At 42.1% G+C, this 27,514-nt stretch overlaps 1 protein-coding gene across 5 annotated transcripts in view; it reads left to right on the top strand.

Moving 5' to 3' along the window:
* Nucleotides 1-27,514, top strand: part of Atp9b (ATPase phospholipid transporting 9B) — a 258,083-nt gene that overhangs the window by 189,151 nt on the left and 41,418 nt on the right. For all 5 annotated transcript variants that reach the window (XR_003302966.2, XM_026412454.2, XM_026412453.2 and 2 more), the window contains exons 13-15: nt 226-368; nt 14,808-14,920; nt 17,963-18,211. Coding sequence is in view for 4 of the 5 variants with exons in the window: in XM_026412454.2 (XP_026268239.1) it covers nt 226-368; nt 14,808-14,920; nt 17,963-18,211 (505 nt within the window). In the remaining variant the exon portion in view is untranslated. The remainder of the gene's footprint in view (nt 1-225; nt 369-14,807; nt 14,921-17,962; nt 18,212-27,514) is intronic.

Here is a 27,514-nt window from a genome sequence, read left to right as displayed (position 1 = left end):
CTGCCCACTGCCTGTCACTGGCAAACACTATCAGGGATGTAAAAGCATTTTTCAATTTCAAGTCTACAGATCCATTTACTTTAAAGTCTAAAATCCAATATTATCTATATATTTTTATAAAAATTTAAAGAATGCAATTAAGTGAGTATTTTACATGAAATCACAAATATGAATGTATTGTGTGGATCTGCGTGCACTAATGAGTGTGATGGTTTTATTTGGCAGTTTACGTGTGAACTTGGATATGGGCAAAGCAGCCTATGGATGGATGATCATGAAAGATGAGAATATCCCTGGTACAGTCGTTCGGACCAGCACTATACCAGAGGAACTGGGGCGCCTCGTGTACTTATTGACAGATAAAACAGGTACTCTGTAGTCTGTTTTCCATTGAGAGCATCAGAGCACATCCAGAAATGTTCCTGGTTTTACATGGACATGTGTGTGTTGTAAGAGAATGTTGAAGTAATGAAGTAATATGTAGAATTTTCCAGACTTTGTCTTTGAAAGTTGTTCATACAACTTAATCTTCATCTTCTAATATGCACAGTATCCTTCAGGTTAGCAAAATGTTAAGTTCTTGGGACTTTAAGTGACCTATTTCTGTACTTTGAATTTTCTATAATTCTATAATTTTATAGGTTTTTTTCTAACAGCCTGTATAACAATTTTTGAGAGCAAAAATAAAATGCACATTTGTTTCTCATAAATGGATACTTCTGAGCTTTTAGAAGAAAACAAGGCATGTGAATTTGGTATTCTAATAATATTCTTCTTAAGAGTTTTACTATAAACTATTTATCACACCCTACAACTCTGTGCCCAAAACACTGCTTATCTTTATTTTGCATTTTTTTCTATTTTTATAAAAAAAAAACTCACATTAGTCCATCAAATGCTAAATAAAAAGATAAATAAGTCTACTGCTATAATAAAAGGTATAGCTTAAGGGTAAAATTTGTCCTTAATTTATCAACTCATAATTTTAAATTCCTAATAATTATTCATGAACTAGAAATGAAAGAATACTTATATAATGTGGTAAAGAAAATATTCCACATTATGTGTAATAATTACATAGTAGAAAAATTCTTGTAATCACCAGGAAGAAATGGAGAAATCTGTATACAACTATTACTTAGTATTTATTTTAGAAGATCTAGCCTTTGTAATAAGACAAGAAATCAAAATAATGTGTACAACTAAAGGAAGAGAGCACGTGTTTGAAGATATAAGAGTGACTGCAGAAATCAACTTATAGCTACTAAGTCTTAAGAAATCAGTAAAGTGTCAGGTTGCAGATTAGGTTGTCAGGTTGTAACCCCTTTATGTGTAGCTGTGGAACACACTGGAGAATAAAACTCCTTTCACGGTGGCACCTGTAGAGCACATGGATATGAACCTGCAAGGGCATGTGTAAAAAATGTAACAGAAGATTTAAATAAATGGAAATTCAGTATTCTGTAGGTGTATGGTCTCATGGTAAATTTGTAAGCTTAGTGCCATTCAAAATCCAATTTTGGAGTTTTGGGGGTTTTTTGTTTTGTTTTCTTTGGTATCAGGGATTAAACCTAGGGGGCACTCAACCACTGAGCTAAGTTCCCAGCCCTCATTTATTTTTATTTTGAGTTAGGGCCTTGCTAAAGTTGCTAAGGCTGGCCTTAAACTTGCAGTTATCCTGCCTCAACCCCTCAAGCCACTGGGATTACAGGTGTGTGTCATTGGGGTTTTTATTTGAATTCATTCAAGTTTATTTTCTGTGGTACATTGAGGTACCTGACCAAGAAAGGATAATGCTCATGACTCCAGATAACTCACAAATAACAATTGAGGGCCTTCTGATTCATGAAGGTAGAATGAGAACATGTATTAGGGTTTCCCTTCCCAACCTCATAGAGCTGACAGAAAAAAGTTTTAAAGAATAAATCTGTAAGGCTGGGGCAGTAGCTCAATGGTAGACCACTTGCCTGACACTTGTTAGGTGCTGGGTTTGATTCTCAGCATCACATAAAAACGTAAAGATATTGTGTCTATCTACCATCTATAAATATCTTCTAAAAAAGAAGAAGAAATCTATTGCACTGATAAAAAAAAAAAAAGCAAAGTACAATTAGAGTCACAGAAATGGGTTATTTCTAGGAAAGTTCTAGAACCAATTTGAGGGAGAAGCCAAAACAAAGCAAACCGAAGCTCACCTTTGCTTCCACAGAGAGCCCACTCAGATGGAGGGAAAGCTCTCCAGAAGGGAGTCCTGGAGACATATGGCCAGAAAGCCTGTGGGAGGACATGGAAACTCTGAGGGTCCCAGACAGCACCAGTCTGCCCCTTCATGTCCATGCCTGTGAAGCTGATGACTGCCAGAGTCTACTGTGGGCCAGAACTGGAGCCCTTGCCTTCTTCTCACTCGGAGGCCTGGGGAAGAATATGCTGATCGGCACATGAGTCCCTTGCATGAAACTCACAGACAGCACTTAGGAATGCCTGGAGAAAGTCCTACTTTACGGCCAGCCTTGTGCTGATTGATATATCAGTCAGAAGTGAAGATTGTACATGTAAAGTCAGGGTAGCTATATGAGCAAGCAGCCTATTCCCAAAGAAAAATACATAGCAAACCCAAAGGAGCTTTGGGAAAATTTTTAGGATTTAGGAACATTTGGTTATATGAGTAGGCTCAATACACAATGAAGCTGCAGTTTTACACACCACACCAGTAGACAAGACACTGGATATGGGAAATATCGGTGAGAGCACAGCATAACTAGAATGCAGCTAAAAGTAAGTTTTAACCCAGAAACGTGTCAACCAAAGGTAAAGCTCTTAAAGAAGACCAAAAGAGACAGGCAGGCACCCCCTCCACGCTGGAACTTCCCACGGAGAGGACCTAACAGGCACACATTTCATGAGTGGGATTTTTAAGTACAGCAAACATATGGCAAAGCAGGGCTTCTTCTAGGCTTTGGTACCTTGTAAGATAAGTTTTGCAGTATTTATCAAATTGAAGTGTGTACCCCGCCATCCAGCAAGTTCACTTCTACTTCTGTTCCCTAAAGACATGTTTGCAAATCTATGCCACAAGATATACACAAGAATTTTCTTAGCATTATTTTGGTCAACTAAAGCAAACAACTAATTGTCTAAATATAATTTAAAAAAAAAAAATGTTGGTCAGGAGTAGAATAGATAACCCGTGCCATGTCATGCAACTGAGTATTGAACAGCGTGACAGCTGAGCACAGGTCCTTAGGTGCTCACAGGTATATTATATATGATATATGATATTCACATATATCACAGGTATATTATATATTATATATATATATTATCAGGTATATTATATACCTCACAGGTATATTGTATATAATATATGATATTCAGACGTAATATCAAGCTAAGAAAAACACACAAGAAAAATCAATAGTGTTGACTGACAAAGATTTAAACTATAAAAGATTAAGCCATTTAATATGTAAATAAAAATTAGTGGTAAAGCTGTAATAAAACAAAGAAAAGAAAAATCATTAAGACAAATCAGAATCAAAAGATAGTTGATATGTCTTCCTTAATACCAAGCAAAATGAACTTTTAAAGCATTATTCAAGGAAGTGGATTGCTGCATAAAAATAGTAGTTGCAAGTCTTAAGTGTTTGTGCCCTTAAACAGCCTCAATCCACAAACAAGAATCAATAGACTACAGGAAGAAACTGATTATTACAGGAGGAAATTTTAGCTTCTCTTTAAATTATTGATAAGCCAAGCTGGCAGGAATCAGCCACAATATACAGGATTTGATAGAACCATTGCCAGCTTTGCCCTCCTGCTCACAGATGACATTGTCCATCTGATGCTGGTAACGGGCATTCTCATCAAATATGGAAGACTCACAAAGGTTGGACATGAGTTAGGCCCTGATTCAATCAGTGAATTCCAAAGTGTAGGGATACCTGCCTAAAATTAAAAAAATAAAAGGTAGAAGTTTGGGCTGGGGGTTGTAGCTCAGAGGTAGAGCACTTGCCTAGCATGTGTGAGGCACTGGTTTTGATTCTCAGTACCACATTATGAATAAATGAATAAAATAAAGGTCCATCAACAACTAAAAAAATATTTTAAAAAAAGTAGAAGTTAAAAATCATAAAATGATAAGTTCTTTAATCCCAGTACGTTGCGAAGTTGAAGAATACACTTTAAAATGACACATAGATACAAAAAGACTTAGCAGAAATTTAAAAATTCTTTGCCAAGCACTGTGGTGCACACCTATAATCCCAGCAACTCTGGAGGCTGAGGCAGGAGGATCCCAAATTCCAGGCCAGTCTCAGCAACTTAGCTAGGCCCTAAGGTCTCATCTTAGTGAGACCCTCAAAATAAAAAGGGGCTGGGAATGTTGTTCAATGGCTAAGCACCAGTTCAATCTCCAGTACCAAAAAAGTTAAAAATTTTAAAAAATAAATAAAAATTATCAGAACTAAATGATACAATTGTTTGCCATCAAAGCTGGTGGGATGTTTTAAAAGCAATGCCTTATAGGAGCTTTCCTCCATTTTTAATAGAAAAAGAAGAGAGGCTAAAAACTGATAATCTTTGATGGCCATCTTAGGAACAAGAAAACAAAGCCAAATGCATAGAAGAAAAAGATCTTAAGACACAAGAGCAGAGATAAATGATATGGTACACAAGACATCAAGTAGGCCATGGTGGTGTACCTGGGGCCCAGCTCGTCTGCTCACCACAGGTTGCTTGAGCCCAGGAATTTGGGCCATCCTGGGCCACACAAAAAGACCCTGTCTCTATTTTTTAAAAAATTGGCCAGACCAGGTGTGGTGTCACACACCTATAACCCCAGTGTTTGGGAGGCTCAGACAGGAGGATCACAACTTCAATTCCAGCCTCAGCAGCTTAGGCCCTAAACAACTTATCAAGACACTGTCTCAAAATAAATAAAAAGGGCTGGGAATGTGGCTCAGTGGTTAAGTGTCCCTGGGTTTGATCCCCAGTGCCTAAAAAATAAAAAAGCCTTGGCCAAATGCAAGTTGAAGGCTGAGGCAGGAGGGTCTCAAATTCGAGACTAACCTGGGCAACTGAGCAAAACCCTGTCATAAATTTTTAAAAGTTGAGGGGCTGGGGATATAGCTCGGTGGTAAAGTGCTTGCCTAGCATGTATGAGGCAATGGGTTCAATTCTCAGCACCACATATAAATTAATAAATAAATAAAATAAAGGTACATCAAGAATTAAAAAATATTTTTAAAAAAAATGAAAGCTATTAAAACATTCTGAGGAAACAGTTGTAGCACTGCGAACAATGAAAGAGAAAGGTAGGTTAGAAACCCCTGACACCAGCCCTTCAAGACATGCACTCTCAACATCCACAAAACTTCCATAGATGAGGAAAACGGATATTCCACTGATAGAACACATTGAGAGCAAGCCAGGAGACTTGAAAGTGTCCCTGGAGTCTCTCTCAAACCCTAGATAAGCTCTTACAAGGCCGGATTAGTATTGCTACAAATAGAAATACATTCTGCTCAAGTGGAGTTTACTCTGGCAATGGAAAGATGGTTTAATATTAAACCTGCACGGATTAAAGGAGAAATCCAAAATAAAGTACACGATAATAGGGAACCGTAGCAGATAAAGATGCTCAAAGCATTTGGTGAAGTCAGCACCTGCTTGTGACTCCTGAAACTCTGCTACCTGGAAGTGGCCTTGACCCTGCTCTGATGCATGTCACTGGTAAAGCTCTCCCACTGTTGAGGGGAGGAAGAACCCTGTGTGAGCACATTCCCCCCGCAGACAGAGGGAGCCACTGGATGTGGATATCACAGGAAGGGATGTCACACACATCGACATGAAGTCTCAACCACATTGGTAGCAGACAGAAATCTTCAGTGCAAGAAGCTGTCGCACATCATTATCCACTTAGATTTTCCCTAGAAACACAAGGTTGTTGAAATTCAGAAATCAACACGTGCAACGAAAGTATGTCTTGAATACAATTCAGGGAAATTTCCATGTGACTCAGGAAGTCCAGTGAAGCCTTTGTATAAATTTCAACACCCCATTCATGAATAAGACCTCTTAGCAGGCTAAGAGGAAAGGGAACTCTAATTCTGAAAAACGGTTTGCTCAACATAGCATACAGCTGTTGCTGTACTTAAACGTAGGATGTTGCATACTTCCCTCAAGACCAGGAAGAATGTGTCATTTTTGAGTTACTAGCTCATCCACAAAGCAAGGAAAATGTTGGAGGTTAAAAAAGAAGGATAGCCTTTAAAATATATATATATATTTTTTTTTATATATTTTTTGGTTGTAAATGAACACAATATCTCTTTTTATGCATTTATTTTTATGTGGTGCTGAGGATCAAACCCAGTGCTTCACATGTAGCAAGAAGGCAAGTACTCTGCCAGTGAGGTATAGCCCAGCCCAAGAAGGAGAATCTTATTAGCAAACATCATATATAGAAAATCTAAATAAGTTTACAGAGAAATACCAGTAGCTCCCTTTAGCAAAACTGATATAGAAAATTTTACCTTAACATGTGTAGTAGCATAAAAACACAAAGTTCTTGAGAATAAATGCATTTCCATTCCATTATGGTTGAGGTGATGGCATCGATCCTTTAGGAGATTCAGGAGTTCTTGGGTGGCCTCACCTCAGTCTTTCCTCCATAGTACTTTCTGTCCACTGAATATGGAACTTGCTGTTGATAGTTCTTTTCTTTCAGCTCAGAAAATGTGGCTGCTCTGGCTTTGTGGCTCAGAGGGGCGCAGCTGGTGTCCCTGTGGAAATTCAGCTTTTCTCTCTGGCTGAATCTGAGAGCTTTTCTTCATGATTGGTTTCCAAAACACAGTTCTGATGTGCATTGGCCTGGCTGTTTGATTTTACCCTGGTTTGGGATTGGCTCAGTTGTTGGGCCTGTGTGGAATCTTCAGCCAGATGTGGGAACTTCTGCATTGGGTCCTCGGAGCACATGTTCAGCCCCATTGTCTTCTGTCCTCAGATTCTGGAGCTAGGAGAATGTGTCTCTGTTGCAAACCCCTCATGCCCTGAGATTCTGGGTAGGACAGAACTGGTATGGACTGCCCTGCAGTGCAGTCAGCTCCCCTGTTACTGAGCCAGTACAGCCAGGTGTTCATTTCTGTTATTGGGGGCTTTCGTTCTAGAATTTATACTTAGTCCTTTTTTTATAACTCCTATTGGTTTTCTGAGATATTCTGGTTTTTTCATTTGTTCAGAGAGAATTTGTAATCAATTATTGAAGCATTGTTCTGGTAATCCATCTAAATCCTTGTTCAATGATTCCAACATAGGCTCCACCCTGTTATTGATGCAAGGTGACCCCACCAGTGGTGTCAGACCCATCCAGTAAGTCAGGGGGGAGGATGAGGCCACCGACTGCTCTTGGAGGCAGCCTGGAGGTCAGGAACCCAAGATCCAGGCTTCCTCTTGGGATGGGAATGCAGACATCCTGTGCTGGGAGGCTCCCCCACAGGCCCAGAGTCCTGCACCAGTTGCCCTCTGACCACAGTCAGAGTCGCCTCCTGTGCCATTTCCAGGACTAATGGTGGAGCCCATCCAGAGGAGCTAGGAGAGGCGTGGAGGACACCTGGTGGGGGCCAGAGGCCCTTTTGTGCCAAATGACCTGCACGGACATTTCTAAGCTTGCTGCTAATCTATTCTTTCATTTCATTTACCAGCAAGTACATCCCAAGAATTACAGTAAGCTTGAGTGACTGCTGCATGCTTTCTGTGTCTCTCACCATCTGATGTTTATAATAAATGTTCTGTGACATTATCCCTCCTTAAAATGCTGAGGTTTTATTTTACATTTTAAACAACGATGGAATTCTTAGCTACACCTGCCCCACTTTTCATTTTGGAATTTGAGCTCCATCGGGGTAGGACACATGATCTTAGCACGGGATCATGAAGTTGAAACCTCCTCACTCTTTGCTGCTTTAAAGCAAACCAGTGATTCTTAAAACACAGTAAGTAAATAATCTTAGCACATGAGATTTTCAAAAGGATCATAGCAAAGCTACATAGAGTATATTAATGTGATAAAAATCTATGCATTTTGTTGCTTTTCATACAAGTCCTCGGAGGAATACAAGTCCTGATATTGAAGCTGTATGGGCTTTTTAAATTCATTGGTCTGGACTATTTTTTAAGAACCTGTCTCAGTAATCACAAGGTGAAGCCCTGTAGCTGGAATGTTTCTGGCTGTATCTCCAGCCATGGCCCCTTCCTGGGAAGAGACCGTCTCCCAGGGAGCTCTAGATTCATCGCCTGGTTTGGGGCTTGGGCCCACCATTCTTGCTCAGGGGAGGGGGACAGGATACCTACCTCCTGATATCCGTGGAGCCGTGGAGATGGCAGCGTTGCTGTGGCCTGTCATGAAGACCACATAGTACAGTCATGGGCTGATGAGAAACTAATCATACGCATGCATTATTTCTGCATATGGATAGTTAACATTTTTTTTTACTTCCTCACTTAAGTTTTATTTAAACATGTATTCTGCATGGTCTGATGGAACGAAAATAGGATTTGGAGTCAGTCAGACATGGGGTTGAGTCCTGGCTTTCCTCTGCAGGTGGCCTTGGCAGATCCCTAACCATTCTGAGCAGTCAAATGGGATTTCAGCCATTGAAATTCCAAGAGTGCTGGTGGTTCTACATTCTGGAGATAGTGGATGAACACAGAAGCAGAAATTGAGGGCCAGCCTGGCAGTGACTCCCCTTGCACCCTTACCCCAGGTTTTTAGCACCTTGTTGAGGCCAGTGCATGTCCTGTGTTAGCAAGAAGGTATTGCATTACATGGACAAAAAGGATCCCTTTTGGTCTTGTAGTCCCTATTTCAGTAGATGAGTTGTCCTCCGCGTGCCAAGGTTCCAGCACAGAGATCTCTTCTTCTAGTGTCAGGGGTGGAGCATAGGGCAATTAGCAGACATCTTCCACCTGGCCCAGTTTCCCCTGAAATGGTGGAGAGGGAGCTGTTGTCTGACCTGACACTCTCATTACTGACACGAGTGCACAGTGGACCTTCATACGAGTGTGAATTGGGTTTGTGCTTCATCAGAATGCTTTTTGACAAGAGGCGTCCATCACAGTGGCTCTTTCATTTGCCACGGCAGAAGAGAAAAATGAAGTATCCCAATAATTGCATTATAGTTTCCTTCTTGTGGACAAGAAAGCAATGTGGTATAATTAGGTTTGATTGGAATGCACATTTCCGGTAAGATCCAAAATTAATGATGTTGCTATAGTGACACATCTGCCGTCACCAGTGCGTGAAACATAAAGTAATTCATTCGACAAGAGTAGACATCTGTGAACTACAAGGATGCAGACCATATTGACACTGACCAGAAATACTAGACACTGTGTGATAAATGAACAAATGATGCTGAAGCAGGAGGATGGATAATTTGTACTTGATCTGCTGGGAGAACTTTAATCTTCTCACTGGTTGCATTTGACAATGCCATTGTTTAAAGAACAATGCTGCAGAGAACTCATAAATTTTAACACTTCGCTCAGGGTGCAACCTACTAAAGCAATACACTACTTCCTTTGTCAAGGAGTTTTTATCTTCATGTAGAATGAAGCCATTACTACAAACACCCACTAAAACAGCAGGTTTTTAGGACTTATATTTTAACTATAGCATCCCTTTCCCAAAAGTTCTGTGCTGTCCAGACTTGAGTCACTTGTGTTTCTCAGGACAGTGTTGCCATGAGGGAAAGGCTGTTTCCAAAGTCTGTCCTAAAGGCAGCAGAGCATGGTGTATGTGTGCTCGTCAGCACAAACAAGGCTTGCAGACGTTACAAGTGGGAGTTAGCCGTGTTTATTAGTGTCCCCTGTGTGATGGCAATGAGGACATTTCAGTTACAGCACACATCCCTAGTCAGATGGGTGCATAATTCACTGAGGTGTGTGCTTGAGTGTGGGTCCTACGTAACATTCCAGGGTGTTTAGACCAGTTGAGATACCTTACACATACAGTAGCTGCACAGATGCTTGCGACTGGAAACCTCAGCCTCCAGGAGAGCCTGATCTACGGTGAATGTAATGTGGACTCTATCTATTGAAATAATGTTAGGTATTTGTGAAGACCAGGGCGTATTTCAGAGTTTGGTGAGTCGGTCTCATCACTTGAGAAGGTGTTTCCATTCATTCATGGGATGGTCTAAGTAAGTTTCTTTGGATGTAACCACTGATCATGCTTGGCTATTTGCCTAGCTAAGGTCTTCCTGAGAATACTATCCCTCTGGGTAAGAGTTGCTTTAGTTTATATATCACAGTCACCTGCCTGCTTTTTATATAAATTATGGCCTGGTGAGTCTTGTCTAATCGGCGTCTCCTCTGCTGGTCGAGCGAGGGTAGCATCTGCCACTGCCCTGAGAGTGGTGCCTTCAGGACTCTACCTTAGAAATCAGTTTTCCTCTGTGCACTGCAGTCCAGGAAACCTGTGCTTCTTTAGAGAGCCACTGCACTTTCATTAGAAATCCCAGACAAACCTGGGAACTTGGTATCATAACCACCCTGTTGCCGTTCTCTGCTATGGAGTCTCTTTTAAAAATATATATTTATTTATTTTTTAGTTGTGGTTGACAAAATACCTTTATTTTATTTATTTATTTTTATATGGTGCTGAGGATTGAACCCAGGGCCTCACACATGCTAGGCAAGCACTCTAGTACTAAGCTACAACCGCAGCCCCTTGAGTCTCTCTTACCATCTTTTTTTTAAGTTAATTCTTTCTTTTTTTAAATTTCCAGCCAAAGGGCCTATTCCCTTTTGTCATATTAAGATGACAAAAGTTTTAGAAATCATTAACTGGTTTAAGTCATGAAAAGATTTGAGATAAGATTTGAAAAATAATTCTCTTATTTTTTACTTAACTGATTTAATCTTGTTATATTATCTACTATTGTACAAGAGGGCAAAGTAAGCCTGAAACTAAGAAGTTGTGAAATATTTTCAGAATTCCTCTTAATATTTAAGGAAACTATGTGCCTCAAAGGAATGTCTGGTAGTATTCTAATTTCGTTGGCCCTGCAAGGTGTGAGTATCTTAATTGAGATGCCAAAATAACAAAGCCAAATTGTATTTGATGAGATATACTAGTCACTTATTTGAATCTATCAGTTTTAAACTGCTTTCAACATCATTTATTAGCAACTTAGCAATTTTAGGAGATGCAAAGTAATTATTCATAGTCATTTGATGCAGATGAGAAACACAGAATGTGTCACTCTCGTAGCATTTTGGCATAACTGTGACGACTCAGTACCATCCAAGACCCTCATTGTCTCAGACAGCAGCGCTGCATGCATTAGAACCACTCTTGGTCCTCCTCTCCCATCCACTGCCTGGGCAAACCCGGGTCTGCTTCCACCCCTGGATTTGTCCAGTGTGGACATTACATGTGGATGGAATCATGCAACATGTGGCCTGTGTGTCTGGCTTCTTTGATTTAGCAGAATGTTTGCAAGTTCATCCATACTATAGTATTCCTTTTTATGACCATATAGCATTCCCCTATATGGATATATACCACATTTTACGTATCCATTTTTGAGTGGGGTCTGGGGGGCATTTGGTTCCTATTCTTGCCTGTTATGGATGGTTCTGCTGTGAACCTCAAGACTCTAGGCAAGAAAAAAGAAGTGGCATTCGTGTTGCAAAGGTTCTATTTGTGTGTAGATTGGTCTGTGTATAGGAAACCCAGAGGGATCCCCTAAAAATATGTCAACAACAATACTAGTGAGTTTGTAGGATGTAAGATCAATATAAAAAATGAATTGTATTTTATATACTAACAATGTGCTATCCAAAATAAAATTAAGAAGGCAGTTTCATTTATAATGGCATCAGAAAATGAAATACTTTTTGATATATTAAGATGGCTACAGAGGGGCTGGAATCATGGCTCAGTGGTAGAGTACTTGCCTAGCACACGTGAGGCACAGGGTTCAAACCTCAGCACCACTTAAAAATGAAATAAAGATATTGTGTCCACCTACAAGTAAAAAATAAATATTTTTTTTTTAAAAGATGGCCACAGAGCTCCCCAAATTGATCCATAGATTCTACACGGTGCCTGTTAAAATTCTAGCTATCTTCTTTCCAGAATCTACAAGCTGATCCATTGGTTTTACCACATGCAGATATAGGAGAGACCATTGATAGCTTGAACAATCCAGAAAATGAATAAAGTTGGAAGACTCATGCTTCCAATTTCAAAATCTACAAAGCCAGTCAAGACAGTATGGTACTGCATAAAGAAAGACACAGATGGATGGATAGAGTTGAGAGGCCATAAGGAAAGCTTTTTGTTTGTTTGTTTTGTAGTCAGCTGGCTTTGACAAAGATGTCAAAGCCTTCCTTGGGAAAAGAAACAAACTGTAAAAAAAAAAAAAAAAAAAGATGCTGTGCAAGAAATGAAGTTGAATTCCTTCCTTCCATCATAAACAAAATAGAGTAGATCACAGACCTAAATGTAAACATTAGAATTGTAGTATTTTAAGTTTCTCAGTCTTCAGAAATTATTCTGAGTTTTCCCTTTCATTCTTCTCAGTTCGGAATGAATAAGCAACCAATAAAAGGCTTTTAGGAATCTAAATATAGAGCTTTACAAAGTGGCTGGGCCCGTGGCTTAGTGGTAGAGTACCTGCTTCACACATTGAGAGACACTGGGCTCGATCCTCAGCACCACATCAAAATAAATAAAATAAACATAGAGCTTTACAGCTCAAACCTAAGACATCAGTAATCTTTTAGATGATTTTCAACTAAATGTACATATGTAACAGTACATTGAGTATCTTAGCATCTGTCTAGATATGTCTGTGATAATGAGCACTACATTTCAATGGGTCTCTGAGCCATGTACACAGAATCACTCTCAAGATTTTTCTAAAGGGTGGTAAGAAGAAAAGCATAATAAATAGCATTGTGGAAGTTGAGAGCCTCAGCACTGAAATATGTTCAGCAGGCTTAAAAAGGACAGTAACCAGGGCTGGGGTTGTGACTCAGTGGTAGAGAGCTCGCCTAGCATGAACAAGGTACCAAATTTGATCCTCAGCACCACATAAATGAAAAATAGAGATATTTTGTCTACCTAAAACTTAAGAATAAATATTTTAAAAGGACAGTAATCAGAGTGCTGGGTTAGAAAAGTAGACACTTCAGAGCCCCAGCATCTTTGTCCAAAAGTGGTCTGAATGGAGTGATTGTAATCCTGTGTCTTTGTTTGGGGAAATACTTGTTGTTCATGTAGATTTATTGCATTTGGAAAAGCCAAATTTTTCTTCTCTAATAATTTCTGAAAAAGGATGCCCCAAATTAAATGGTATATCATGATTCATTACAAGCAATAACTTGAGTAGGTCACAGTCCACCCCCTTGCTTCCTGGCCACCATGAGATGACTGCTTTCCTCCTTCGTCCCTCTGCCATTAAATTCTGCCTTATTCAGACCCAGAGCCAAGGAGTAGTGACCACCGACTGAAAGTCTGAAACTATGAGCCCCACAGAAACTTTCTCTCCTCCAAATTGTTCTTGTCAGGCATTTGTTTCACAGTGACGAAAAGCTGACTAAGGCAGCCCATACACGTAGGTTCAGAAGATCTTTGATAGGGTGTCTGCAGCCGTGAGCCAGGAGGCCCCCCTACTGCACCTCCAACACAGCTGAGGAGCATCTCAGCTCACCTAGCTGCTGCCTGCAGTGGTATAAATTACTCTTCAAAGACAAATTATTCATTAAATCCAAAATATTTCATTATACTAATATTTAATCTCAAAACTTAAATATGGAAGCATCAGCAAATTTCATGTGAATAATAGAACTTGGCAGTTTTTTAATAAGGAAACAGGTGTCAAAGTTGGTTTATCACCTGACAAATGGTTACATAACTACCAAACCCTAACAACACAATTTAGGGCATCCTAACAACTTTGTGCCTAAACTTCTCTCTTGATTGTGATAACTGTTCACATTGCTGCTTCCCCACGTCACCATCCATGCATGATCCCTGTCTGAGCTCCTGAATGGCTACAGAGGCACCAAGGGAAGAAGAGGTTCTACAGTAGTTCATTGCTGCACATTCTTTCCATATTCATAGGGCAGTCAAGCTCCTATGTTCTGTGAACACATTAAGTAAATCACTTGCATCTCATGTGTTTTTGTATATTGCATGAAATATGCATGACCCAGCTTTTCTGCAGTCCTGATGATTATCCCTTTTGATGCCTCTGATGTAAATAAGCACTTCCTGGTAGCTGTCTTTCCGAAGCTCCCCAAAGGAGAGTGTGTTCTATCTTGCAGGTGATACAATGGTATGCCCAGAACTCACCACATCTCTAGTGTCTATTCCTTGGCCTAACAGTACATAATTTTTCAAGATAGGCTGTCTTAAAGCTGATGGGCATGTCGACTAGGGTCCCATTGGTATCTTCCTCAGCTGTGCTCTCCACTGTGACTGTGAAGATGGTGACCCTGCTTCCTGGTGTTATGCCTGTCTCTTTCCGAACAGGCAGAAGTTGCATTCATGCCATATAACAGATCTGGGAAGCAGAACCTAGAGCTCTTCATTTAACTAGAGCCCTGCCCACTGTTGCAGGTGGAGCACCTCTCCTCCCATGGTCAGCATCAACACAGCGAGAAGAACAGCATGCAGGTACCTGGTGCATCAGCAGAACATCCTGGTTGCACAGTTAGCTCTCTGAGAACAGGCAGGTGCAGACCAAGATCCAGAGCTGAGGCCTTCCTTATGCAGTGCTGTGTTTTTGTCCTAGGAACTCTCACCCAGAATGAGATGACATTCAGGCGGCTCCATCTGGGCACTGTCTCCTATGGAGCTGACACAATGGATGAGATCCAGACCCACGTCCTGAGCTCCTACGCACAGGTACATGATTGATTTCTCCAGGAGCTATTCTCTAGGGAGGAGCTAAGACCCTGTTGAGCTACACTGGGCCTGTGTTATATCTCCGATGGTTATATCTTATTACAGTATCACTTAAATCATTAATTCTAATATTTCAATCCAGGAGTAGTTTTCAGTAAGCATTTCTATATCAATGTAGTCACAAAAGGGATAGAGGGCCTAAATCAATTACTTACATTTTTTCTTAGTGAATTATTTGTTAAAAAAGGTAATTCAATAAGCAGAATTTTGAAGAATACTCACTAGATAACTGTCTTTAGTATGTTTCTTAACAGTCCCTTTGTTTCTCTACATAGTAAATGAAACTTGAGCTCAAAATTTTAAAGAAATTTTTTTCATTAAACAAAAATATAGTTCTATGAGTCCTCATATACCTATCATTCAACACTCAACAATTTTCAGTACCTAAAGGATTCTGTAGTTATTCTTTCTCATCATGTTTTGAAGTGATGCTCAAAAATCATACTATTATCTGAAAATTATTTATTACATGTCTATAATAGACAAAGATTTGGGGTTTGGTAAGAATTACAACCTCCCAAGAGTTCTCTGAGGTGTTGGCAGGAATTGTGTGTGCTTTTTTTGTTTTTTGTTTTTTTCTGTACAGGAGATTGAACCCAGAGGCACTTAACCACAGAGCCACATCCCCAGCCCCCTTTTTTAATTTTATTCCTATTTATTTATTTATTTAGAGATAGGGTCTCGCTAAGTTGCCGAGACTGACTTTGAACTCGCAATCCTCCTGTCTCAGCCTCCTGAGCCGCTGGGATTACAGGCCTGTGCCACCACTCCTGGCTAGGAATTATGTGCTTTGAATGTGAGGATGACCTCTGTGATCTATTCCTGGGTCTGGCTGCTTCTCACAGTATGTGTTTCTAACATTAAACTGTGTGTAGATCAAATGGAAGGTTCTCACAGCCCTGGCCCCAAGTAGTATTTGAATCTCATTCATTTGGATTTTTTTCTACCTGGCATAATTTTGAAGTCACTGATTCAGTATAATTAAACCTAGCGGTTCAAGGCCGTGTATTTAACATGCCAGGTACAAAACTGTGGTCTGTTACGAATTTCCCCTTCTTAGGTCACTTCTCTGCCTGTTTGTTGGTTTGCTCTGAATGCAGTAATCATATCACCTTGAGTCCAGGCCTTGGGTTTCAAGAAGTGCATAGCTTAGCTGGGTGGTCAGAGCTCAGGTCTTGTTGGCCAAACTTGTGACCCCGGCCCAGAGCCAGGGAACGTCTCACATGTACTCATTCTCTCCAGAAGGCTTGGCGCAAACTAGGCTGAATTGCACTTTGCCTTTGCAGTTCTCCACTGTGACAGGTCAGAATCCCATTGCCAGTAGTGGGTACTAGTATTTGGAAACCTCTCCTCTGAGTTGCTACCAGTCGGCATGTATTATACCCTTGAGGGTTGCCACATAAAAAGACCTCATTTTCATGTGTGTGTGTGTGTGTGTGTGTGTGTGTGTTCTTTGTATTTATTCATTCATTCATTCATTCATTTGCAGTGCTCCCTAGCACCTCATATATACTGGGCATGTGTTCTACCAGAGATCCACATCCCTAGCCATAGATTATTCATTAGTAGAAGAGAAATCTGAAACAAAGGAGTAAAGCGTCCCTTTTCTCCTAGAATTCTGTGTCTGTATTGAAGTAGTGCCTACGTACATCTGTTTTTCTAAAATTAATCTATATTATCCATGAATATGGTTTTAGTGGTTCCAAATAAGTCATTTTAACAGCAAAAGTTAAAAGCAGAAAAGATCAAAAATGGTTACAAAGACAGATATTTAAAGTTTATACCTAAGAGGGCTTTAAAGGTCATTTCTACTAGAGCTATCTATCTGTACACAGTACTTTGTGTGTGAAGTTGATGTCATCCTTGTTTTGTGTTCTGCTTTGTTAGTGAGATGACAGTGGTCTAGTAGATCCACTGTAATGCAGCACAGATCTTTTATAACCTGGTTACATTCCCCTCTGGAAGCACTTGGTGATGGAGGGCATAGTCTTTAATGGAATTTGTGTGGAATTAGATTGTGTAGGCATCAGTAAGCATAATTCAGAAAAGGGGAGTGGCTGGACCTCTCTGCTGCAGGGGCAGTGGCATTGGGAACCCAGTGCAGGTGTGGGGCTGGCAGCTCTGGAGGGCAGTGAAAGGCAGTGCAGGCCAAGCACCAGGTAGACCCTCACTAAGCAGTAGAAGACTCGAAGTTCAGTGGCTCTCTACACCTAGTCCAGTTTCTTAAGATTGTCATGAACTCTCTGAAGTTACTAGGAGAAATGAGTGCAGATCCTATTGGGGTCAGGACAGTGTTCTGCAACATGCCGCTCAGGCAGGAGGTGAATCACAGGAGTTGTCACTTGGGGTGACAATTCACTCACACTGCTGGGTCTGATGAGAGCCAGACGTAGTCACTGCACACAGTGGGCAGCTGCTTTGAGGTACCAGGGGTCATTTCCTCCGAAGGAACCCACAACTTCACACGACTGCATCTCATTACCATTAGATGCAAACCTGACTCGCCAGTTCAGAGACGTACAGCCAGGTATGCTTGTGGTATGCAGGGAGGAGTGTTACAAGCTCTATCCAACTCTCAGCTTTATACCAGTTCGTCCATAGCATTGTTTGAGAAAGCAGAAAGATGTTGTGGCCGTTGCCATTCCATTTAGTTGTCTAACTTGCTCTGTGTTCAGAAGCAAAGAACACAAATTATTCAGGGTGTAGCAAAGTCATGCCACAGATGAAGTGAGGTAAAGTAAAAAGAAGTGGTCGGGTTTTAAGTTATAGCAACCATCTTGGTATGCTCAACAACCTAGAAATCCCAAAGCACTTTACATTCCTAAGACAGAAAAAGTAGCTCAGCTGTGTAAGACACAGACAACCACTCTTCTTACCCTAGCAATTTCTTTTAGCTTACAAAATAACAGGTGTCAATAATCCCTGTGTCAGCCTCTAGTTTTCTTTTTGGCCCATAATTATGTAACATCCTTCATCTTAAAGGTTCATCCTCAAACTGGTGGAAACAACCCCAGTTCAACCCCACCGAGAAGAGCCCAGTCTTCAACTCCCAAAGTCAGGAAGAGTGTCAGCAGTCGAGTCCACGAGGCAGTGAAAGCCATCGCCCTATGCCACAACGTGACCCCCGTGTATGAGTCCCAGGCTGGTGTCACTGGGGAGACTGAGTCTGCCGAGGCAGACCAAGACTTCAGTGACGAGAACCGCACCTACCAGGCGTCCAGCCCAGACGAGGTGAGTTGCGCTCCTTAGAAACTCTTGCTTCAGGAAGTAGTTTTTCATGGTGCAGAGCCCTCTGACCTCTGTGCGCTGGCTGTCTCTGGCATAGGGAGCAAGGACTGCGTCCCAGCCTCCATAACTGCTCCGTCTGCAAAGGTGAGAACTGTCTGCCCGGTCTAGTGCATGCCCTCCTCAGTCCTAAACTGTTCCTGCCTCCCAAGGTAGCTGAGGATTAATTACAGGAAATAACATGAGAAAAACGTGAGTTTTGAGTGTTATAAACTAACTTGTGACAAAGGCAGATCTACATAAAGCTGTTGAAACTTGGGACTGTTATACACTCTGTCATCCAGTTTTTTCCCTCATCTCCAAATGAATCATCAGACTTACATATTAAATATCCAGGTATTTTGTCAGAATTTAGATACAGGGTATCTATAAGAGAACTCGTGCTGGGCGTGGTGGCTGACGCCTATGATTCAGTGATTCGGGAGATTGAGACAGGAGGATTGCGTGTTCAAGACCAGCCTCCCAGCAACTTGACAGGACCTTGAATAGAAATAAAAAGGACTGGGGATGTAGCTCAGTGACAAAACACCCCTGGATTTAATGCCCAGTATTAAAAAAGATAGAAAATTAGTATCTAAATAATTTCAAAATTTAAGAGACATGGTAAAAATTTTAAATAAGGTAAATTAAACCTTTGTACCTTTACATCATTCTTAATAATCTTTAGAGTGGTAAGATTCATTACTAAATTTTTTTACTACCTCTGCGGTCTTAGCATATTTCATGTACAGCTTGGTATATACTCTGTGCCCTCGAGGAACTCGAGATGGAGTACTCAGTCCAGCTGTGGAATCAGGGTAAATAAACTGCTGCTTCAGGGACCTTGTCAAACTCGGTCACATACGTGAGTAATCGGAGGGAAAATGCCTGTAATCAAAGTGAAAAGAGGAACTCAGACCCGTATTCTCAAGAGAGAGGGCTGTTGGTTCTGGCGAGCAGGTGTGTTGCAGAGGAGAAGTCTCTGTTCTGTAAAGCATTTTAGTCCAGAAGCAAGGTGTGCCTCTCACCCACCCTCACAGCACTGGGCTGTCAAGTGTGGAGGTGTCACAGGTCTCACCAGTCCTTTTCTAGAGCATATCCAAGAAAAATGAGAACATGTGTACACCCAGCCACTTGAACACATGTGTTTGCAGAATTGTAGCCAACAGGTGGAAACAGCCTCAACTGTAAGTGGAGGGGCAGAAGGTGGTCTGCCCACACAGCAGAGGAGCAGCCAGTCCTGGAAAGAATGCTGCAGCACGGAACCTGGGGAATGTACGTTCAATCACAGGAGGCCACATGGCCTGCGATTCCATGTATACAAAACGTCAGAACAAGGAGGGTGCCGGGAAACAGCGAGGGAGTGATGGCAACAGGTCGGGACATCTTTTTAGGGAGAGAAAATGTTCTGAAACTGATGGTTGTGATGAGTGCACAGCTCTGTGCATGTACAGAACCCAATAAGTTTGAATGGTGCTGCGGTGTACAGACTGCGGCCTCACAAAGCCACAAAAGAGAAGCTTCAGAGTGAGTAGACAGGCCACACAGATAGGAGGAAAGGGCACTGACCCCAGGGCTGCTGCACAGCTAGCCAGCAGACCTGAAGGAGTGTGGGGCACAGGGCATCGAGGACAGAGAGGCCTGAGAGCACACAGGTCCCTGGCAGTTTACACTGCCGAGGAGAGCAGAACCTTGCCCAGAGGGGTGACGGCAAGTGAGCACAAGGAGGGTGGTACGTGTGCCACGGAGTGCAGCACTTGACCCATATGTCTATTTTGCCAGTGACGGTCACACAGAAGATACAGCTTGAGAAACTTGTCAGGAAAGGGTCCTCATGAACAACCAGAACAAGTGCCCCACCCCAGGAAGACGGGAGTGAGCAGATGTTTGTGTGCAGAGAATGGAGAGGGAGCCCCACTCCTTCCCGGTGCCGAGGGCCCCACCAGGGGTAGGACGTCACCCAGAATCAGGTCTCCCTTATCTCCTGCAGGCTCTGGAAACAGAAGGGTTCTACTTGTTTGGGTTAGAAGAAAACAGTGCCATCATTTCCTTTCTCCGCAAGGGCGCTGTGACTGTGTCTCTCCTGGGGCAGGATGGGGTTTCATGTCAGCAGAGTTCTCAATTCTTTCTGGATGCAGGCAGGTGGGTGCCTAGGCTTTTCCCTTAGTAAATCATCTTTTAACACATACACACTAGCACCTGACTCCACCAGTGCCAGCCATTCTTGAGAGGTGTGGGGCTGGCAGCTGTCCAGAGATGAGGAGAGCTGTGTCCTGCAGATCGTTCTCTGAGCTCGCCGTCAGGTTGAAGACTGATGCTGATATGAGATAAATGGGTGGTCGTGAAGACGTGTCACCCTCTTCTGGTGTTCTAAGGTTCTCCAGTACTTCTGGAGGTAGTGGCTCTTGGTGGTTCCTCCTGAAGTTGGTCCGTGGGATTTAAGACATATGGCCCCAGTTGCCTTTTTCTGGCACATAATGATAATGATAAGGAGTAGTGAAATGAAAGCCTAAGTGTACCAGCAGATTTGTGATACTTCACAAAGCGAATGTCACTGGAAGTTCAACAGGAGCTGATTCCTGAAGTGTGGCAAGGCACATCCAAAGTTGAGAAGGCGTTTGTCCTCGTGGTACATCATGAAACTGACGAGGAACCGGGTCTTTCTTCTCAGAGGACACTGACACAATCTGCGATAACTGGAGTTTGTTGAACTGTTGGGATTTCCCAGAGGCTCCAGAGTGGAAAGAGGGGAAGCTGGGGTATGGAACTGAGCACCATTCCTTGCTCCTGCTTTCACTGCAGCGACTCTTCTCAGCCCTGCAGCTGGTGGCCCAGCGTTCAGGTCCCCTCTGCCACAGCCCCCCTTGTCTCCTGAGTCATGTCGATCAGTGAATCCGCCCAATCTCTGGTAGCTGTTTCAGTACAACTTGTGGGATCGTGTGTGTGTCAAGGTCTGTTGTTCAGTGGTAGGGAACTTAGGAGAACACCATGTCTCCACAACCAGGAGCAGAGTGGGGACCCACAACTGACAGGCTGGGTGGGTAAACATACAGGACTCACCAAGTGCCGTCTTCTTGGCTGAGGGCCACCAGGTGCCAACTTCTTGGCAAAGGCTTTGAGACAGAAGTTATAGCTGCCTTTTCCTGTGAAGACAGGGCTGAGTGCTTTCACTGCAGCGACTCTTCTCTGTATGTGCTGTTGCCGAGCGACTAGAGGTTCTCACTCACATGATCCCACGTTGGCAAAGAGCTGCTTCCTGGCTGTAGCGTCGGGCACTGGGGCCGGAGACCTTCCAAGGAACATGTCATTGAAGATTTTAAAATACTGCACTGTGGGGGCTGGGGTTGTGGCTCAGTGGTAAAGTACTGGCCTAGCACGTGTGAGGTGCTGGGTTCAAGCCTCAGCACCACATAAAAATAAATAAATAAAACAAAGGCATTATGTCCAACTACAACTTAAAAAAAAAAAACTGCACTGTGGGTTTACCTTATTTCCTGCCAAAAGTACAAATTTTGTTAAAAGTATGTGGGACTTTTTTTAAAGTTTTTACATATCATAATACCTTTTAAATCTTAACCTAGGAATTTGCAATAGAGGTTTCATTGATTCAAAAATTACTAAGAATTTAGAGAAGTTATAACATGGAAATTATTAATCTTATATGTCACTTTTTTGACCTGTTTGGAAATTGGACAGTTATCGAAAGTTGCAGAACATTAAGTAATCTTTTTAAATCCCTGATATATATTTTAAATCTGAAAAAGAAAACAGTAAACTTCATCATAATTTTTAAAGAGCTGTATTGATGCAATGTTTGCAAATCCCCAAAGCCTCAGGAAAATAATCTAAATGGTTCATTATTTAGCTTATTGAACTTTGCTGCAGTTAGGTTGACGGATGATAGCAATGTTTCCCAATCACCCAAGTACCGTTTTAAAAGCATTTTTTATTGAATAAAGTGCTTAGAATATTGCACCCTGGAGCTTTATTTAGGGAAATGGTTCGATTGATGTTTTCTGTTTAACCTCAGCTTTGACCTATCACAACATATATGGTTAATAAGCTGCAGCATCATGTAAGAGACCTGACTAGTTCCATGCATTCCTTATCAACGCCACACTCTTACAGCCCTCTTGGTTATGGTGCCAGTGTCATCTCATCCAGAGAAAAGAGTGTCATTTGTTAGGCAGAATGCCCTGGTGTTTGAGTCTCTGGCTGCCACCGTGTATGCAGCCTTGCTTCCCATTTTCCTAGAAGCAGCAAGGATCTTTTATCTTACCTACACATGTACACAGATGAATTTTTATTAAACAAATAATGGAATTCTGGAGGAATTCATCATAAGTGCAAAGGTCCTTGCTTGCAGTGGTGTGAGTACCGGGACGCTGGAGGTGTGCAGAGAGTGGCGCTGGTGTCTGTGTGGACAGCCTTGTGGTGTTCAGGACGGGAGGCTGCTTATGCCCTGCCCATTGTTTCTTATGATAAGGGATCAATATTTCATTTTCTCTAGGAGAGCAGAAGGTTCTGCTTCCTGTCGTTTGTCTCTCTCCAGGCTCAGCATAGCCTCAGCCGAGAGATGTCAAGTGCTCCCTGGAAATTCCTTCCTGATTTACAGCCAGTCCCGTGCAGTTGCAGTAAGCCTGTGTGGAGTACATACATGTCTTATGTGATCATGAAGGACTTTAGCTCAGGTCCTCCAAGGACCGGGGCCTAGTAGGACAGACCTGCAGAGACTCTGCTGCTCTGGTCCAAGCAGGTTGGCTGTGGATTTTAATATCCGCCTGGCTCTATAGCACCCGTTCCCCACTGTGGCTCCATGTCCTCCCAGCAGTAAGTTCTGCGTTTAAATATTATGCCAAAATGTGGCTATCGTTGCCTTGCTTCAGCACTGATGTGCAAGAATCAGCTAGAATTAATGACAAACCACAAGTGGGTTACTTAAAAATAGAGGAACATTACGTCCTAATAGCATTGCTTTTGGATTTACAGAAGTCAGTGCTAATATATGGGGCGTGCTGTATTTTTTAATTCATTTTATTGTGTGTGCCCATGGAAGCAAGACTAATTGTGGTGTCTGTCAATATATTTGAGAGGCGCAAATCACTGTCAGTGGCACAAAGCCTTCACTCTGCGACCTTCAGGACCAGTGGAGAGTAAATACTACGTGGCCTGTCTGTGAATATCGATCAGGAGCTTTTCCAGATGATCAGATTGCATTTTAAGTTAATAATCCTATTAAATTAGAACAACGATTGTGATAACCACAATCAAAAATGATGAGTTGTCAGTGATTAAATTATGATTTATAAAGTACATAGTAAAAATGTATTCTCAGAGCAGAGCTGGCAGCCACATGTATATAATTGCTAATATGATAAGGGAAATTCTGCTAGGCTTTTCAAGAATAATTGCACAGAAGGTTCTGGATAATGGAATTACAGAGGAAAATTGATAAAAATCTTGCTCCGTGTTTTACTTCCTCCGCGTGATGTGACTCTTGGGTGTACCTTTCTGCACTGCTCGCTCAGTGTGACTGACTGTGGAAACACAGAGCTGGGCCCAGCTGCCCAGTGGCCTGTGGAGAAGAAGACAGCTCAGGCCCTCACATGAGAAGGTTTTTTTTTTTTTTTTTTTTTTTTTTTTTTGGTACCAGGGATTGAACTCAGGGGCACTCAACCACTGGGCCACATCCCCAGCCCTGTTTGGTAATTTATTTAGAGACAGGATCTCACTGAGTTGCTTAGGGTCTTGCTAAGTTGTTGAGGCTGGCTTTGAACTCACCATCCTCCTGCCTCAGCCTCCTGAGCTGCTGGGATTACAGGTGTGTGCCATCGCACCCAGCAAGGTTTTTTTCACACATTTTAGTTATTGGTTTACCTTTGTGTTATTATCAGTGATCACATAATGTTTCAGAAACTTCTAAAATCTCAGTAATCAGAGAAATAGCACTTGAAATACAGTAAGCCTCAATGTTCTCAGCTGTTATTTTATGTTTCAGAGAAAAATATCCCAGGGATTATGTCCTGTTATGTCAGGCAGCAGTGAATTCCATTCTAATATAGATGCACTTGATGACTGTTTGATAAGCCACTCTCCCAGTGTTCTGAGTACTTAACAACATTGTCTAAACAGATAAGCCAAGTAACAGGGCTAGAACCTCAGTCTCACCAGAAAGCCATGCTTGAGTACAAGACAGGCTTGGCCACTGTGTGTCCAGTGGGGTGGCCTCTGGCATCCCTGACATCACCCAGACAAAAGGCAAAAGGGCCAGGGTTGTGGCACAGTGACAGGAGTAAGGCTTGCCTAGCATGTCTGGGTCCTGAGTTCTATTCCCAGTACCACCCAAAAAGGAGCAGGGAGTGGGGACGGGATGTTCACTCTCAGCTCCCAAATGCAAGGGCTGTGCTGACTGGAAGAATAAGCAGCCAGAGGCCTTCTGAGCCAGACCTGGGAGTTGTCACACACTCCTGTGTGTATCCTGTTAAGACACCACACGCAGTGTGCAGTCTGGCCAGGCACAGAGAAGGGTGACCTAAGCAGAGCCTGTGAAGAGGGCTGCTGTCCAGAGGCCCTGGTGGAAAGCTCTCAGCAAGCACCAAGGGGCGTCCAGGGCGAGGGGTAGCCAGGGAGGCTCCAGTCCCTCTGCATGGGAATGCTTTGCAGTCCACCAAGAAAGGGGGATATTTGACTTTGCCTCCAACCAGTGGTGGGGAGGAAAAAGACAAGAACAAAGAGAGAAACAGCAAGCGACACTGAGGAAGCAGCTGTTCAGAAGCGAGTTCTTTGATGAAATTGGAAAATCGTTGGTAAAAATGGCAGGTGAGGGCTGGGTTGTGGTTCAGGGGCAGAGCACTTGCTTCACACATGTGAGGCCCTGGGTTTGATCCTCAGCACCACATAACAATAAGTAAACAAAATAAAAATATTGTTAAAAGATAACTAAAAATGGCAAGTGAAACAAACCTGAATGCAAAAATCTCAGTAGAATAACTAGTCCTAGAAAAATATGAATTAGCAAATTTCGGTCTAAAGAAACCTGAAGAGACCAGAGAAAAATTTCAGAAAAACATCAAAACAGCTTTAGAACCAACAGTTTTATAGGTCAATGGTTTTGAGCCACAAATAAGTGCTACACTGTAAACAACTTTCTGCAGCAAGAAGTTTCCAGAGCCATCCAGCTCATCCTAGGAAGCCACCTTCATCCTAACCCTGAAGTCTTAGCAAAATTGTGTGTGTGTGTGTGTGTGTGTAAGTGTAATTATATATACATTACTAGAAAGAAATTTACAGATGACTCTTATGAATAGAGGTAGAAATCCTAAAAGACAATATTGAGTTAAATCTTAAGGTATATTAAATGAATAATATGTTATGGCCAAGTAGCGAGTATAAGAAGGATTCGGTGGTTAATACAACTTTACAAATCAGGTCACTGGAGACTCCAGAAAAAAATATTTATGTTACAATTCAGTAAATATTTTTGATCAAAACAAAACTAGCTCAGAAATATCTGATGGTAGTAAATTCAAACCAGAAAGGCACTTTGCTCACATGGCTTGTGAACGCAGTTCCCCCAGCATGCTCCAGAGGTGCCCCACAACCATTTCTGCTACAGTGAACACAAGACAAGCGCATCTGTGATCTCCAGTGCCACTGAGCACCGCAGGAGAGTCCTTGGTCTGCATTCCGAGCTGGAAGGGTCCCTAGTATCAGGAGGACTACTTGGAGGAGCACTGGGCCAGCCTTGGTGGCCTTATCCCCTACCTCGGGAGGTAGCTCATGAGCCAGAGTGAACAGAGGGCATGATCCCATGTGTTGCTGATGGCACATCTTCCCCAAAGCTCCCCAGTGCTCACTGAAATGCCCTAAGGTACCTCAGATCCCATTTCTACTACAGCAGTTCTATTTTAATTCTAAACCTTCCTACAAGGACACTCTAGGCCATATGGCTTTAGTAGTAAATTCTGCCACATTAACGGGGAAATAAGACCCATTCTATACAAACTCTTCTGAAACATAAAGGGGAAAGGACACTTCTCAGGTAATTTTATGCTGCCATTGTTAAACTGATACCAAAATCAGATGAAGGTAGTAGAAAAAAGACTGCAGTACCACTTGGGACACAGGTACAAACATCTGTCACCAAATATAAGCAGGTCATATCCAACAGCATGGTTCTGTAGTCGCATCAAACACAAATCATGGGTGAGGGTCACACCATCTGAAACAAATAACCTCTCTGTGCATTAGGAGAGAAGGAGAAATCTTCAGTTTCATGAGGAGCATCTGTGAAAAGCCCTGTGGTCAGCATGACAGTGGAGGAAAACAGGATTTCTTTAAATGTGCAGAGCAAGGCAAAGATGTCCTCTCACACCAACCAGTCTGCATTGTACGCAAGCTCCTGGCCAGAGCAGCAGGAGGAAAGGAGAAGTTCAAGGTGTACCACTTGGAGCAGAGCAATGAGTCTACCCTTCTTCGTAGATGATGTGATCATCTGCATAGAAAATCCCAAAGACTGCAAAAGTTACTTAGATCTAAAAATGAATTTACCGAGAGTATACATTATGATGTCCACATACAAAAATAAGTTGTATTTTTATATACTAGCTGTGAGCAACTAAAAACTGGATGCTCAAGGAATTGAACACAGAAAGGCCGCCTTTTAAAGAGTGCTCAAAACAACTGGACAGCCATATACCAAAACAGCTTCCACCCATGCCTCTTGCCAACTATAGCAGTTACTTTAAGTGGGACATTGAAAGGAAAGCGAGCAACTAGGAGATAGGCAAGCAAGAAATGAAAGACCAGGCCGAGATACACGAGAGTTTGTCTGTCAGAGCTGACGAATAAAGGCCGTCTCTCCATAGCTGGAGAGAGGCAAAACAGGCTTGAGTCCTGGGACTTTTATGGGGCAGGCTCAGGGATTAGAGCCAGGTGAGTCCTAATGCTGGAGGTTGTAGGTGGGGTTGGTCTGAGGGAGTGGAGGACCTTTCTCAGAAAAGCCCTTGGGCAGGAAAGCAAAACTTTTTCTTAAGGTGGCCATCCAGATGCTAAGCAAGGACTTACCTTAAACTCAGATTAAAACCTGAAGGACTGAAGTTTACAGAAGCAAACTAGGACAGATATTTGTAGCCTTAAGCTAGTTAGGCAATGATTTCTCAGGACACAGAAAGCACAGATAACAAAAGGAAAAATTGATTAATTCGATTTCAGAATAAAAATCTTACATTCTTCAAAAGACATTTTTAAGAAAATGAAGACAAGCCACGA

Source organism: Urocitellus parryii, chromosome 13 (assembly GCF_045843805.1).
Source record: "Urocitellus parryii isolate mUroPar1 chromosome 13, mUroPar1.hap1, whole genome shotgun sequence".
Lineage (NCBI taxonomy): Eukaryota > Metazoa > Chordata > Mammalia > Rodentia > Sciuridae > Urocitellus > Urocitellus parryii.
The sequence above is the reverse complement of the archived record's forward strand: the minus strand, read 5'-3'. Positions and strand labels throughout refer to the sequence as shown.